Consider the following 17,885-nt stretch of genomic DNA (forward strand, 5'->3'; position numbering starts at 1 on the left):
TAGTTATAAGAAAGGGGACATGCACCCCAATGTTTATAGCAGCAATGTCCACAAGAGAAAAACTATGGAAAGAGCCATATATATATGTATGAAATATTTATATTGTATAAAAATATATTTTTATATAATGTAATATTACATTATATTATATATATTTATATTTATTTGTAATACTCATATATTTACATATAAATATATATTTATACATAATGCAATATCACTCAGCCATAAAAAAGAATGAAACCTTGCCTTTTGCTACAGCATCGATGGAACTAGAGGGTATTATGCTTACAGAAGTCAGTCAGTCAGAGAAAGACAAATACCATATGAGTTCACTAATATGTACAATTTAAGAAGTAAAGCAGATGAACATAGGGGAAGAGAAGGGAAAATAAAATAAGATGAAAACATAGAAGAAGACAAACCATAAGAGACTCTTAACTCTAGGAAACAAACTGAGGGTTGCTGGAGGGGAGGCTGGTGGAGGGATGGGGTAACTGGGTAATGGGTATTAAGTAGGGCACTTGATGTAAAAGAGCAATGGCTATTATATGCAACTGATGAATCACTAAATTCTACCCTTGAAACTAATAAAATAGACTATATGTTAACTAAATTGAATTTAAATGAAGAATTTTTAAAATTTAAAAAAAAAAAAAAAAGATTCTCTTTCATTCTGCCTCTCCAGTCCTGCCTCTGCCGCATTTGTGCTCTCTCCCTCTCTAGAGAGGAGGGAGAAAGAAAGGAAGGAAGGAAGGGAGGGAGGGAGGAAGGAAGGAAAGCAGGCAGGCAGGAAGACATTGAATCTGAATTCATGTTATTTCTTCACTCTAAAATACATCATTGCTATTCTTGGGAGTTAGCTTGCAAGTCACCAGTGACCCCTGTCTCCTGGTATTTACACCTTTGTGTAGTCCTCTTACCAGTGTTGGTCTGTATAACCAATAGAATATGGCAGAAGTAATAGTACATCACTTCAAGATTAGGTTATAAAGGACTGCAGCTTCCATGTTAGGCCTCTTCTTCCACTCACCATCTTTTTCTCTCTCTCTTCTCTTCTAAGAGAAGCCAGCTGATATGCCATGAGGACATTCAGGGAACTCTATGGAAAGGTCCATGTGGCAAAAAACAGAAGTCTGTGGCAAAAGCCAGTGAAGAGATGAGGCCTGCCAAAAACTACATGTATGAGCTTAGAAGTAAATTCTCCAGCCTTAGTTAAGCCTTCAGGTAATTGTAGCTCCAGCCAACAGCTTAACTGAAATTTGTATATAAAGACCCTGAGCTAGAACCACCTAACTAAGTTGCTCCCACATTCCTTCCTGCCCCTCAGAAACTTTGAGAGATAATAAACATTTGTTGTTTTAAGTTACTAAGTTCTAGAACAATTTATTACAGCAATAGATAATCAAAATATGCTTTTTATGTTGTGGTGACTCGTTTTTATGACTCAGACAACTACCTAAGCATTAAAAAAGGCACTGAGCACTGTCCTTATCAAGGGAAGGGAGAGAAGAGTTTAGACATACTGCTCATAACACTCAAGGATGCTACAACAGGAAATTCTCATACTATTTCTCCACTACAAACCCACTGAAATAGTGGCAGCACAGAGATGATATAGGGGGGGAAAATGTACAGGAAAACAGAGAACATGGGAAGGAATTGCAAAGAAAGTGACTAGTATTCCGTAGAAAATCAGTAAATTTTCTTTGATATTTTTTAGAAGCATATATACTTTTCAAAGTGTGAAAACTACAAGAATTGAAATATACTCCCTTACTTCAAAATAAAACGCAGTAATCCCCTTTGCAGACAACAGGTTCTCTTTTTGGTTTTTATCAGAATTGCTGCTGGAGAAAATGAGCTATCAAACAACACACACTTCTTTCAAGACTTGAGCAGCAGAACATATGTAGTGCATTCATCTTTAAGGCTAAATTAAAAGAAATCCTTTTGTATTTTTAAAACAAAGTTTAGGGGGGGAAGGTACTTCAGAAATCCGTCTTAGTTATTCCAATAAAGGTTTTGCTTTCCTAATAGTTAAATATAATTTATGAGAATAGAACAACGTGTTTTGTGAAGATATTAAAGATACTATTACTGACTCCTACTTTGACAGTGGTATAATTTCTACTTCCCTCTTCTCTTCTTAGAAATACTCTAGGGGCGCCTGGATGGCTCAGTGGGTTAAAGCCTCTGACTTCGGCTCAGGTCATGATCCCAGGGTCCTGGGATTGAGCCCCGCATCGGGCTCTCTGCTCAGCGGGAAGCCTGCTCTCTTTCTCTCTCTCTCTGCCTGCCTCTCTGCCTACTTGTGATCTCGGTCTGTCAAATAAATAAAATAAAATCTTAAAAGAAAAAAAAAGAGAAAGAAATACTCTAAACAGAGGACCCTGGGTGGCTCAGTTGGTTAAGCATTTGCCTTCAGCTCAGGTCATGATCCTGGGATCCAGCCCTGAATCAGGCTCCCTGCTCAGCAGGAAGTCTGCTTCTCCCTCTGCCTCTCCCTCTACCACTGGCTTGTGCTCTCTTGCTGACTCTATCTCTTTAGTAAAAAAGGAAGGAAGAAAGAAAGAAAGAGAAAGACAAGGAGATCAAACAAGGAGATCAAACAAAAACAAATTCCTGTCCTAGTAAAATACAATATAGCTAAAACCCAACTCTCAAAATATGTGGACAGTCTCCTAAAAGTAATGGAGATCATGGAAATCAAGAGTGCAAGCAGAGAAGGAAAACTTCTTATCTCACAAGGAGGCAGCAAGACAAACTTCTCAAAGCATAAAGTCTAAAGCCCATAATTATAAAAAGAATAAGACATATGTGTTGTAGACAGAAACTCCTCAGAAGCAAAACAGAAAAGACAGAGCTTAAAGAGAAACCATTCAGAAATACCGGGTTTACAAAGAACACTGTTTCTATGGCAGCAGGAGAGAAAAGAGGTTTTGTATTAAGAAAAAAAATACAGTTGCCTAACTCTATAGGCTGGGGAAAGATAAAAGCTGAACAAACTAGCACATTATATCTTGGATCATAAGGAAAATTCGATAGCCTGGAAAGTGGAAAGACATACCCCCATACTCACAAAAACCTCCTATAAATAACTAGGCAAAAGTAAAGTAAACATACCACATAGTTAAAGATTTATTTTTAAGTTTAAAAAAAAAGGCAAAATAAAAAAATAAAAAAATTTTAAAAAGGCAAAATAGAAAATTATGTTCCAAAACCTAGACCAACATCTTTGCTCTCAATAAATGTAAATGAGTTAAACTCAGCAGAGCAAAAGACTTTCAGACTGGACCATAAAAATAAAACCCCATCTAAAACTCAAGAGTTTTTGAAAGTTGAAGAAAATAAAACCATTGGCAAAAGTATACTAGGCAAATACCAACAAAACAAGGATTGTATCTTAATACCTCACAAAGTTGAATTCAAGATCCTCCCCCCACCTCGCTGAAAAAAGAAAGCTTTAAACCTAGAAAAAGAAAGTGATTTCATAGTGCTAAAAAATGATCCAGTTCCTTTCCAACAAACGGTACTGGAGCAACTGAGCAACCATGAAAGAAGAAAATAAAAGAATCTCAACATGAACCTCACACCTTATATAAAAATGAACTCAAAATGGCTTACAAATTTAAATGTAAAATGTTAGAAGAAAAAAACGCATAGGAAAAAAACAAAGAAGAAAATCTTCAGAGCCTATAGTTAGGGAAGGGTTCTTGACAACAAAAGCACAACCCATAAAAGGGAAAATTAATAAATTTTGCTCACAAAAGCCCTATTAAAAGAATAAAGACAAACTACAGACTGGGAAAAAATATTTGCAAACTATATACCCAACAAATAACTTGTATCTATAATATAAAAAGAACTCTCAAAACTCAACAGCAAAAAGACTGAAAAGCCAATTAGAAAATTAGAAGACATGAACAGAAAAGGAGAAATAAATGAATGGCAAATATACATGAAAAGAGGTTCAACATCATTAGCCCTTAGGGAAATGTAAATTAAAGCCACAATGAAATATCACTACATACCTATCAGAATGATCAAAATAGTAAATAGTGAAATACTAAATGCTCACAAAGATGCAGAGAAACTAGATCATTTATATGCAACCAGTGGAAATGTAAAATGGTATATCTACTCTGAAAAAAAGTTTAGCAGTTTCTTTAAAATCTAAACAGGTACTTAACATGCGCCCCAGAAATTACATACTTGGGACATATACCCTAAAGAAATGAATACTTATGTTCAAATGCCTATATACAAATGTTCACAGAAGTCTTATTTGTAATAGCCAAAAACTGGAAACTATCCAAATGTCCTTCAACAAGTATACAGTTAAACAAACCATGGTATGTCGTTATCACAGAATACTACTCAACAATAAAAAGAAACTATTAATACACTTAACATTTTGAATGGATCTCAAGAATATACCAAATGAAAAAAGCCAGTTTCAAATGATTATATGCAATGTGACCGCATTTTATAATTCTTGAAAAAACAAAATTATAAAGATTATAAAACAGACTTGTGGGTGGAAGGGTTAAGAATGGGGCAGGTGGAGGAAGGTTGGTATGACTACAAAGAGATAGCAAAAAGGAGCCCTGTGGTATGTATGCATGTATGTTTGTATGTTATTCATTTATTTATGTAATCTCTACACCCAACGTGGGGCTTGAACTCATGACCCTGAGATCAAGAGCCATATGCTCCACCAACTGAGCCAGCCAGGCACTTCAAGTCCTGTGGTTTTAGAATAGTTCTGAATCTGAATTGTGGGGTAGTGAGTGACATGAAGTTACAGATGTGATAAAATTACATAGAAATAAAACACACACACACACAAAGTACATGTAAAACTGGTAAACTCTGATAGACTCTGTGAACTGAACCAACATCAGTTTCCTAGTAGTGATATTTTACTACTCATGTAAGATCTTACCACTGGGGCAGGCTGGGTGAAGGATGCAAAGGACGTGCTTGTACATTTTTTTGGGTTTTTTTGCAACTTCATGTGAATCTATAATTATTTCAAAATAAAAAGGTTTCTTTTAAAGGAAAATTCATAAAGCAAAACTGAAGAGAGAGAGGTTGAAACAAATTACTAGAATATGAAAGAACTATACAACATAATAAGGTAGTGTTCATTGGTATTATTAAGCTCTATGTACCTGGGGAAAAAATATGTATCTTCAAGTATTTGTGAATGGCAACCAATGACCAAATAGCACACGACCAAAGAAAATTCAATTCAAAGAAGTAGAAATATTATTAAACAATATGCTCTGAAAGTAATACAACAAACTAGAAACAGTAACTAAACCAGAAACCAACCATACAAACACACATTTGTCACCTAAAAAAAATGCTTAAATTCTAAATACTAAATTTTAAAAATCATGATATCTAGAATATAATCAAAGTAAATCACTACATATCAAAACAAGTGGAATAAAATTAAGCAGTGATCAGAAACTATCATGACTTCAAATACACATATAATTTATTTATTTTTAGCAAATAAGAAGGAAAGAAAAAATAAATGTATGATGTACATAATTTAAGTCCAGGAATGAAATAAGCCTAAGAGGAAAAAAAGAATAAAAAGAAGTAATTTCTTAAAAGCTGGTTCTTTGAGAGAAAAAAGATACAAATACAACTAAGGAAAACAATCACAAAAGGGAAAATGTACAAATATACATAATAAGAAACAATAAGGAAGCAATAATCACAGATGCTAAATTTTTAGCTTTTTTTTTTTTAAAGCAGGCTCCATGCCCATCACAGAGGCCAATGCGGGCCTTGAACTCATGACCCCGAGATCAAGACTTGAGGTGAGAACAAGAGTCAGAAGCTAACCAACTGAGCCACCCAGGTGCCCTATTAAATAAAAATTTAAATCACTGACAGTAATGACTACTACTATTACAACGCTCTACAGAAATACATTTCAAAACTAGAATGAGTGGGTGCCCGGATGGTACAGTCAGTTGACCATTCAACTTTTGGTTTCTGCTCCAGTCGTGATCTCAGGCTCATGATCTCAGGACTGTGGGATGAGCCCCACAACAGGCTTCAGGCTCAGTTGTGGGATCTACTTCAGATTCTCCCTCTGCTGCTCCTGCTCATGCGTGCCCGCACGTGCTCTCTCTCGCAAAAAATAAATCTTTAAAACTGTAGAATGAGTAATTACATATATTTTTAACAAAACTAACCTTGGACAAGGCAGAAAACCAAAAAGATTAACTACTATTGAATTTAAAAAGTTGTTAAGACCTACACGCCATAAAAAACCCCACGCTCAGAATACTACCAAACTTACAAAGCACAGATGCCAGTTCTATTTAAACTAATCTAGAGCATTAAAAAATAAAAACTTTTAATGTTTATATAAAATGATTACAACTATGAAAGTAGAAATTTTCCTGGAATTCAGCATTTCAATCTTTGAATTCAATACTTAATATAATCTATCATATTAAGGGATATAGGATGAAAAAAATCAAATAACTATTTCCATAGACAATGAAATAGCATTTAACAAAATTCAACAATCTTTCTTGATGTAAAAGAAAACTAAATCTGAATAGAAAATTCCTTAACATGATAAAATGCTCCAATGCAAAAGTCAAAATAATTCCCATGATAATGGGAAACATCAGAAGCATTCCCAAGGAACAAATTCAGAATGTTCACTATTTTCTCAATAACTTAACATTGTCCTGAAGGTACTAGCCAACAAAATAAGCCAAAAGAAAAAAAAACAGACAAAAAATACGAAAGGTGGTAAAATTATTGCTGTTCACAAATGTTTGAATACTCAAACTTTTTTTTAAGTTTATTTATTTATTTGAGAGAGCAAGAGCACAAGTGATGTGCAGAGGGAGAGGGAGAAGCAGACTCCCAGCTAGCTGGGCAAGGAGCCAACGCAATGCTTGATCCCAGGACCCTGATGTCATGAACTAAGCCAATGGCAGACACTTAACTGAATGAACCACTCCAGTGCCCCAGTAACTATAAACTCAAAAAAATCAACTGAAAAACTTATTAGAAACAAGATGGGGGTGTCTGGATGGCTCAGTTGGTTGGGCACCTGCCTTTGGCTCAGGTCATGATCCCAAAGTCCTGCGATCCAGCCCCACATTGGGCTCCCAGCTTAGTGGGAACCCTGATTTTGCTATCAAATAAATAAATAAAATCTTGAAAAAAAAATACAAAACAAAACAAAATTTAAAAAAACAAGATGATTCTTGTAGTTGAGTACAGAATTAGTATGGAAAATCAGTAAGTTCAAATATACAATCGGTTCTAGAATATACTAAAAACTCTCCCTTAACCTATTTCATCAAATCATCCCAGTTTTCTTTTCTGAATGAAATTGATACTATTTGAAACATTAGTACAGTATGAATTTCTGTTATACATAATCTAGTGACTTACACCATAAAATTACAAAGGTATACTAACAGGGAATACTTGGAACCTCAATATAACAAAATTACATTTTAATTATAGTAAATATTTTAAATCCCTAATATTTAGTGTTTTACTGTACTAAAATTAAAAATGGTAGATGTTAAAATATAGCAGAAAATCTAAAATTCAATCAACATAATCACACCTTCCTCACTTGTACTAAAGGATTAACATTCCATAAACCTCCACCCAAAACATGAAGGTTTTTCATCAACCTTCAAATATGAAGCACTTTCTGACAAACTTAGGTGCTCTTTTTTCAACAACCACATCACCCCCATCCATTTTACTGTTTTTAGAGGAGATTTAGCAATATATAAAGCTAAAATTTAAAAGATATACATGTGTCAATATTTATAACTATGTTGACTACTTTGCCAGTTTAACTACCAAAGGCTTTAGGAAGAATTACCTTCACATTCAGACAAAATAGTAACAATAATTTATTCCTTATAAGGAACAAGGCAGGAATCAAGCTTTTTTTCTTTAATTGACTTTAATTTACATATATATGTATAACCCAACACCATTTTCCCCCAATGATTTGAAATGTCATTCTATCATATATAAAAACTATATAGATCATACCATACTATATACATATTATATACAAAAATTCCTTTGAGAATTTATTTCTGGATTCTTGTGTCTCTTTGGTCTATGGAAAACTTCTAATTAATTCATATACTATTTATTTATGCACTGTGCCAAACTTTTAATTAATTTATACACTATATTCTATAGCAAACTTTTAATTAATGAAGTTTTATAATGTATTTAACGCCTGGCAGACCTCTGCTCCTTATTCCTCTCCTTTTTTAGAATTTTCAGAACAATTTTTATGCGTTTATTTTTCATTAAAAAGTATGGGAGGGCACCTGGATGGCTTACTCGGTTGAGCGTCCAACTCCTGGATTTCAGCTCAGGTCAGGATCTCAGTGTTCTGAGACTGAGCCCCTCATTGGGTTCCATGCTCAGCAGGGAGTCTGCTTGAGATTCTCTCTCTCTCCCATCTCCCTCTGCCCCTCTCACCTTCTCTCTCAAATACTAAGTAAATCTTTTTTAAAAAGTATGGAAAAAGTGTGCCCAGATTTTTGAAGTACTGTTGGTATTTTTAATGTGAACACACATTTTTAGATTAATCTAGGGAGAACTGATCTCAAAATAATACTAAATCTTCCCATCCAAGAATAGGATCTGTCTCTTAATTATATCTCAGTACATAATTCTTTCAGTATAGAACTCTATTAAGTGAATAACCATCAATATTCAAATATCTATCAACATTGCAAAAGTGATGGCTTGCAAAATGATTTCTTACCTACCAAAACCTCTTAGTAAATATTCTCTTTGAGTAAATAACAAAGAGATGTTCACAGATACCTTCTCCTTTAAGAGCCAACTTTGGTTGATGACAGATACTTTGTATTCTTATTAGAGTGCCATGAAAGAAATGTTTAACTTTCCTCAAAAGGTTTGTCAAATTATGCCTGTCAACTCTTCTAGATGGATTGAGAAAATATATTTTGCCAGTTAGTTCTGAGGGGGGCAGAAAGGAGACATTGAAAGCTGTGTAAGATCAAAGCCCTATCCTCAAATGGCCTTCAATTCAAGTAGGAAAACAAGCAAACAAAAAGAAAACATAAAAAACAAGGATAGGACAACCTTCCTCAGTTTCTTTGCTGAACTTTTTCTTTCCCTAACTCCATTTATTTTTTTTTCCAATTTTCCCTAACTCCATTTAAATAGGAATTTAGAAAAACAAACAAAACAGAAGGGAAATATGATTAAATTCTCTGGGAAGGTCAATGTTTTATGCCAATAAGCCTCTATAATGATCTTATAGAGAATGAAATTTCTAGGAAGTTACAATCTGTAAGAATAAAGTATCGCATGGAGCACTGGGTGTTGTGCAAAAACAATGAATACTGTTACACTGAATAGATATAAAAAATAAAATTAAAAAAACCCTGCTATAATTGGGAAAAAAAAAAAGAATAAAGTATCCAGGAGTAAAGTCTAAGACTGCTTGTACAGTCAGGTTAAGAGACAAAGCTTAATGGCTGTTCACTCTTAGAAAATGAACCAGTTCCCACAGTAATGCATACTTGCCAGCATAATCAAGAAATACAAAACTTAAACTATAATCCAAACCTTCCCTCACCATGGACCATAGCCTTAATGACTCTTATGAAATAGGTTCAGTGTTTAGATTATAATTTATTTCAGTAATAGTTGAAATATATTGAAATAGTTGAAATATATTTCAATATGTTGAAATATACTAAAATAGTTGATCAGAGATGTAAGTTAATTATTGAATCTGAAAGGCAAAAAAATAATAGGTTGGAATCATACCAAGTTCCTCCATATGAAGGAAAGAAGATATAGTAAAAATCAAAGTATCTTATACAGAATATTGATATTGTATAACAAAAGATAACTTGAAGATAGTTATGATTACGTAATATATGCTCAGTACTGAATCTATGACTTCTCTGTCCAGTAAAAGCATTTGGGAAATCTGGAATGCAGAAGTAACAGTCACTTTTTGCAGTTATCGGGTAGATTTCTAAGCTTTATTAATCAGCGTTGACAGAGTTAAGTAAAACACTACATTTTACTGCTCTTTCTGCTTCCATTTCTTTAAGTAAACCCTGGTCTAGACCACAAAATTTTTGTCTCCAAAGAAAAAAGTCCAGGAATAAGCTAAGGCTACAGATCACACAAAAGAAAATGTCCTGTGGTAAGTCTTCTTTCTACATACCACAACATCTACTTTCTCATTGTTGTATTTTATTTCATGCTGTTTTGATTGCCATCAATCAACAATTCTATTCTTTGTTTGATGACTGGCCTGTGCTTCCAAAAGTGAAGAGCTCAGTGAAACAGAAGCTGCAGCAGTTGAGAACCAGGTCACAAATGTGAATGAGACAAAGTGAGAAATGGCTCTGAAGCTTAGCAAACCAAGAAATACTAGATGCAGGTGATGCAGAACAGGGAGGACACAGTAAGGCTAATAGAGCCTCATACTCAAAATAGGAGAAAGATCCAACTGAAGAAATAACAAACATTTTTTTTAAGATTTTTATTTATTTATTTGACAGAGAGAGATCAGAAGTAGGCAGAGAGGCAGGCAGAGAGAAAGGAAGGGAAGCAGGCTCCCCACTGAGCAGAGAGCCCGATGCGGGGCTCAATCCCAGTACCCCGTAATCATGACCTGAGCCGAAGGCAGAGGCTTAACCCACTGAGCCACCCAGGTGCCCCTGAAGAAATAATAAACATTTTTAAAGAAACTAATGTGTATGTATGTGTGTATAAATATTTGCTATTTGTAGGAAGGACTCTAGGTCCAAAAACTCCCTTTACTAAGGGAATGTTGATATGTGTAAAGCAGTAAAAGAAAAATGTTTGCAAAGAAAGAAAAAAATAAAGAACAATGTCTTACCTTAAAAAAAAAAAAGAAAGAAAAGAAATTGTGTTTTTCTACTTTTAAAAACAATTAGTATATGATTTACTTGCCCAAAAGTCTTCTGCAGCATACCAGATCCAGTAGATCAGTTTGTGAAAAGCCATTAGAATTAGCACAGCAAAGTTCTCTGTAAGACATTCTTTTGCAACTAGATAAAAATGTTTCATAATCAAAAAATCAATTTTGGGGTCACCTGGGTGACTCAGTGGGTTAAAGCCTCTGCTGCCTTCAGTTCAGGTTATGGTCTCAGGGTCCTAGGATGGAGCCCCACATCAAGCTCTCTGCTCAGCAGGGAACCTGCTTCCTCCTCTCTCTCTCTCTCTGCCTGCCTCTCTGACTACTTATAATCTCTGTCTATCAAATAAGTAAATAAAATATTTTTTAAAAAGTCAACTTTGATATGGAAATGGAGGTCAAGTGAGGTTTTTTCTAAGTTTTTAAGGATGCTTCAGTCAAGTAAATATCACATTTATTCCCTTTCTAAATTTTTCTCCCCTCTTTTTATAAAACACTAGAAATGAACAAGGAAAAGGAGCTCAGGATTATAAAATCTACTGTTACACCCAGGATAAAGTGCATTCCAAAAAACTCCAAAAGAGAAAGCAAATGGCAGAGATTTTATTTGGTAATATGCATGCACTCAATTTTTGGCTCTTTTATCTATATACAAAGCAAAAATTTTGTGATCTCCAGTTCCAATTTGAAAATATGCCCTGTACTAAAGATTAAACAAATGAATTTTTTTTTTACTACAGCAGTCCCTAAGAAAGATCAGACACCTGCCAAATATCAAATCAAAAAACCTGAATATCACCCAATTCCTTCTTTTCCCTTACCTTCCATTTCCTCATACCAAGTTGTCTCAGTTGTATTTCTGAAATACTGGCATCTCTTTCACCTCCACTGCTACTGGGATGTTAAATCATCTTTACCTTTAAACTCCTATAACAGCATCCTAGCTGATCTCCCTGTTTCTGCCCTTGTCCTCCTCTACTCAGTCTCCACAGGCAGTACACATGATCCTCTTAACTTAAATCTCATCATGCCATTCTTCCACCAAAACCATTACAAGCTTCCCATTTCGCCCAAAATGAAATACAAACTCCTAGGCCATGACTCTCCCATGATCCAGATACTCTGATTCTGCAAGCACACCTCCTTTCACTCTTTCTCTCCATCACACATTCCATATATACTGATCTTTCTGACTCTCAGATAAGTCATGCTCTCTCCTACCTCACGCATAGCCTTTGTATTTTCGTCTTCTCTTCCTATAAAGACCTTCCCTAAACTCTTGGATTTTTGTTTTTAGGATTTGAAGAACACATTGATGTAAAAAATTCAAACAATACCAAAAAACCATATGGAAAGAAATAGCTACTAAGAATGACTACCCAAAGAGAATTTCCATTAATACTTTGAGGATAATCTGTTCTTACATCTCTCTATGGATTCATATGCTATTATATACTGTATATATAAATAATCTTCCATAAATTCCAACACTTTCCAAGCTGGTTCTTTCTCATACATTAGTTCTCAACTCAAATACCACCTTCTCAAAAGAGGGACTGTTCCTCTCTATATCACCCTGTTTATTTTCTTCACTGCACTTCTTTGTTTACTTGTCTCTCATTTTTTATCTGTTCAATCCCCCATAGAATGTAAGCTCCATGAAGGCAGAGATCTTGTCACTAATTTCTCAATCACGAAGGTCTAGCCCAAGACTGAACACACTGCAGGTGCCCAATATTTACCCAATGAACAGATGGTGGCTCTGTTTAACATTAATAAGCTGCCAAATCCTAAATTAATATCTCCCATTCAAATTTATCTCCTGAGCTTCATACTCATACTTAATCATTCCACTTGTCTAAATAGAAACAGGTATTTTAGTCTCAGTGAGCAAACCTGTTCTTCCTCATAGGAGTCCCTATTTAGATGGTATTCCCTATTTAGACAAATGACACTACCATCAAACAAATTTCCCAAGCCATACATTTAAATTCTATCCTTGATGCAATTATTCCCCCTCACCTCACATCCACTGAATCACCAAGAACCTCTCCATACTATCTCAATTGTACCTCCTAAGACTTCAATACTCATTCAAGTCTCATTCAGCCCATCTGCTTCTCTTCCACTCTCCTGCCTCCACTCAACAGCAAATCACTGTCACTCATTTTTCCCCAGACAACTGTAATAACCTAACTTGCTGCTTTAGAACCATTCTTATTCCCCTCTAATTTATTCTCCATGGTGTAGCCTCAATAATATTTTCAAAATAACAGTATGATCACATCATATTCCTTCATTAAAAACTTCAATGGTTGAGACACCTGGGTGGCTCAGTTGGTTGAGCAGCTGCCTTCGGCTCAGGTCATGATCCCAGCGTCCTGGGATGGAGTCCCACATCGGGCTCTTTGCTGGGCAGGGAGCCTGCTTCTCCCTCTGCCTGCCTTTCTGTCTGCCTGTGCTCACTCTCTTTCCCTCTCTCTCTCTGACAAATAAATAAAATCTTTAAAAGAAAAAACAAAACTTCAATGGCTTCCCATTACTCTTAGATTAAGTCTTAAAATCCTTATCATGCATTATAAGGCCCACAAGAAATACTCGTTGCCTAACCACCCAGGCTTTCCCTATAAACCAGTCTTTGGCCTTCTTTCAATTCTTTAAACCTACCATTCTCTATTCCCCTCATGGCTTTCATATATGCTGTTCCTTCCACCTAAAGGATTATCCACCAAGTCACACCACCCTTGCAACACATAATCATCCTTTGGGTCTCAAACTCAAAGGCCACTTCCTCAGGGAGGCTATGGTAGGCATAAATCTAAAGCTATCTCTCTTCCTCCCCAAGATTTCCATCCTCTGTTATACAATCAAACAAGTAATCTAGGTATTGCTGTGAAAGGACTTCCCAAATATAATTAAGTATTACTCAGCTGATTCTAAGCAAGAGAGATTATCCTGGATTATCCTGATGGGTCTAATATAATCAGTTAAACCCTGAAAGGCAGAGCTTTCTCTGGGCTGAGGGCAGAATTGGAAGTCAGAGAGATGCGGCACAAGTCAGCAAGCAACCTGACTAAGCCTGGAAGATTCTCCCGCTAAAAGATTCCACATAAAATCCCAGTCCAACTGACTGAGTACCTTGATTTAGGCCTGCAAGACTTTTAGCAGAGACCCCAGTCAAGCCACCTGGACTTCTGATCTACAAAAACTGTGATACAACAGATGGGTGTGCTCTAAGCTGCTAAACTTGTGGGAACAATAGAAAATGAATACAAAGACTTCCCTGACCCCCACCTCCACCACAGATAGTGTTAGAGCCTCTGTTAAATGTTCTCTTTCATAATATGCATCATACTTATTACTTAATTTAATGTATGCTGCCTAAGATCTACATTCAGAGATTTTGTATCTTTGTATACCATACACCATTATATTCCCACACTTACAAAATTGCTACTTATAAATGTTTATAGAGTGAATGAACCAATTTCTTATTCATCTGTCTCTCCACAGTCTCAAACATGACACACCTTCGGTAAAATGCTATATTATAAAATATTGCTATAAGGGTCAGTTGCTTTATAGCAGTGACCTATAAGAGAGGAAAAAAGAATGGATGATTGGAATATATTCAGAATCACTGGGGCAGTTTTTTGTTTGTTTGTTTTACAAACCTTCTCTCACTTACAACTACCCACAATCTGAAATGCCCACTCCTTGCCTTATATCCCTGGGCGGGGGAGCGGGGGGGGCGGGGGGCATGACCATCTATTAGAGAATTACAAAAGATTCCCATATAGAGCCATTATTACTAACGTCACTGAGTCATATTCCTCAGGTATGCTGAATTGTAAATTAAGGTTTAACACACAAAATTGGTTTACTTTTTTAAAGAAATGCTTTGCAAAAGGAAAAAAAGCAAATTTACTCAATCTGAAACATTACTATTTCACAATAAAGAGATACTGAATACATTTTAACCGGTCAAAAAGAGGAAAAGTCAACTGAAAGAACAATTTACTTACATCAATGGAAAAGCAAAAAATGGAAGTGTCATGGCAAGTCTTGCTGTAAATTCATCAGGAAGATACCACAAATATACAATTAAACATGTAAACAGATAAAGAATTGAAGAGTAGAGAATTAATCTTCCAACCCATAATTTTTGTAATCTCTGATTTTTTTCCCTAAATTCTTCCAATGCTTGAATTTCCTGTTAAGAGAAATTGTTCTATATTATTGAATTGAATCTCAAATTTCATAAAGAAATCAAAATATTAACAAAAAGTTTTAAAATGATCGATTATATATGAAGAACTCTGAAAAGTCAATGAAATATATCTTAATATTTTTAAAAAGAACATAATATGAAAAAGAAAATTAGAAATAAAGTTAAAAACATATGAAAATGCTTATTCTGACAAGTCACTATTTTATTTTATTTTATTTTTTAAAGATTTTATTTATTTATTTGGCAGAGAGAGAGAGAACACAGCAGAGGGAGTTGGGGAGGGAGAAGCAGGCTTCCCACCAAGCAGGGAGCCTGATGTGGGGCTCAATCCCTGGGACCATGACCTGAGCTGAAGGCAGATGCTTAAGGACTGAGCCACTCAGGCGCCCCAACAAATCACTATTTTAAATGCAAAATTAAGGGATGCCTGAGTGGCTCAGTAGGTTAAGCATCTGCCTTCAGCTCAGGTCATAATCCTAGTGTCCTGGGATCGAGCCCCATGTCAGGATCACTGTTCAGCAGGGAGGCTGCTACCCGCCCTGCTTATGCTCACTCATTTTCTTTCTCTCTGACAAATAAATAAAATCTTTAAAAATAAATTTTAAAAAATTAAGATACTATTTTTGACCTACCAAATTAGCAAAGATCAAGCATGGAATTGACACCAATAAATAGTACTTCTTAAACTAAATAATAATTCTCGCTGTATAAGGTCTAAAAAAATGGCTAGAAATTAATCAATTAATTTTAAAAATCTGGCTACAAAAAGAAAGAGTTAATAAAAATGAAAACACTGACCCATACTAGATTCTTGCAATCTATTCATCACTCTCAATATTCCTAAGCAATAGGCACTTTTGATAATGAAGTTTATGAAGTTTTTGGACTGATAAAACTGTTGTAGACTATTTTATAATCTACTTCATCCCACCTGCAACATTGTTTTACACCATTCTATACATCTAATCTAATTTCATACTAACAGGTTCTAGTGATACAGACTTCTTAAGTCCCTGAGAGATTTCTGATTTTTTTTTTTTTTAGATAATATAACATTAAAGTTCTCAGGCTTACTCTATATCATCTCTAAATTCCCAAGCCAGATCCAGTCTCCAAAATAATATACTTATACGAAAATAATATTTATGCAATACCCAAGATGAAGTAAAACACCCCAGAGCCAAAAATCATACCTTATCTATATTTTCCAGAACTTCTACAGTTGAAGGTTTTGTCTGTTATAAAAACAGATATAAGACATTAAAATTTGTTACTGCAAACTTAGAAACACTTTGACTTATAAAATCATAAAAGAACATTTTAAATTCAAAAATAAGTTTTTCAAATCTCAAGTAATATGTATTCTTGTTTATTAATGAGATTTAGATTTAAATAAAATTATAATTATAAACAGAGCTACATAAGGTTACAGAAGTAAGCATTTTCCTACTTGGGTTTTTAGTCCTAAAGGTGCTTTCAACTCCAACAGCTCAATTTCTACCATTCTTTTTTTTTTTTTTAATTTCTACCATTCCTAATGCCAATAGAACATGCTTTTATAGAGAAAGTTTTCCCCCAAGAAAAATTTTCTTAGATATGATTATTCAAAAGAAATCATATATTTAAAAGCTCAAGACTAAAGATGGTCTGATCTACTATTGCTAAAAGTTCACTTAGGACTCTGAAAGTCAAAATCAACAGGTTACTTTCATTCTGAATTCCTAAAGTATTTTTCTGAAGATCAGATTTTTAAAAGACATCTAAGAATACTTCATTATAGCACAGTTTGTTAAAAATATTTTTTATGCACCCACAATAAAAACCAGCCAAAATATCTCATACAAAATGTCTCATACAATACCAATTATATACTCAATAACATAAGAGGGCAGTGGATATCAATTCATTATAGTTCCCATAAGAGTTTTTAACATTAGGTTGAACCATATGAAATTGCTTTTTATGTAAGTCAAAACAGTTGAATATTGGCGATTTCATATGATTCAACCTAACAAAGACAAAGGAAAGGTAGACAAATTTGCTCCTCAAGCAGAACTGTAATAGAGTTTTAAAGGGAGGAGAAGAGAGTCAATAGAATATCAATCCAAAACAAAGCATTTCCATAACAGTCCAAAAATTAGTCTACCAAGTATTGCAAGACTCCTTATGGTAAAAAGGAGTTAAAAATAAGCAAAGTAATTTCTCTGAGACTACACTATCCTCTCTCATATTAGAAAAGAACATTTATTAATGTATTTTATATTTTACAGCACTAAATAGGAGATACTTCCTCTAAAGCCTTAACCAATAAAATCACACTGCATTTCAAATTTTCTTTAAGCTCTAATTCCTAAAAGTATACTTAGTATGACTTCAGCAAATACATAATAAAAGATATAGCCCATAAAAACATTAAGTGTTACACAGCATACAACTATAATTTCAAATAGTTCAACAATAACAGTAATTTCAACTATTTTTCAAATAAGATTGAAATGTAGGCAATATAAGAAGAAAACAAGAAAATACAACCATTTACATATGAATGCATAAATAAATTAAAATAAACCATGAGAGACTATGGACTCTGAAAAACAATCTGAGGGGTTTGAAGTGGGTGGGGGGGTGGGAGGTTGGGGTACCAGGTGGTGGGTATTATAGAGGGCACGGCTTGCATGGAGCACT

General features: G+C 34.6%; 1 protein-coding gene across 3 annotated transcripts in view; it reads right to left on the bottom strand.

Moving 5' to 3' along the window:
* The window catches only part of LNPK (lunapark, ER junction formation factor), an 83,323-nt gene that overhangs the window by 58,278 nt on the left and 7,160 nt on the right, over positions 1-17,885 (bottom strand). For 2 of the 3 annotated variants that reach the window (XM_044242385.1, XM_044242386.1), the window contains exons 3-4: positions 16,394-16,435; positions 14,995-15,182 (exon numbers count right to left, since the gene is read on the bottom strand). In XM_044242385.1, coding sequence (XP_044098320.1) covers positions 14,995-15,182; positions 16,394-16,435 — 230 coding nt within the window. Of the gene's footprint in view, positions 1-14,994; positions 15,183-16,393; positions 16,436-17,786; positions 17,788-17,885 lie in introns of all 3 variants that reach the window. The other variant, XM_044242387.1, reaches the window with a different exon arrangement.

The sequence above is a fragment of the Neovison vison genome, chromosome 3, assembly GCF_020171115.1.
Source record: "Neovison vison isolate M4711 chromosome 3, ASM_NN_V1, whole genome shotgun sequence".
Classification (NCBI taxonomy): Eukaryota; Metazoa; Chordata; class Mammalia; order Carnivora; family Mustelidae; genus Neogale; species Neogale vison.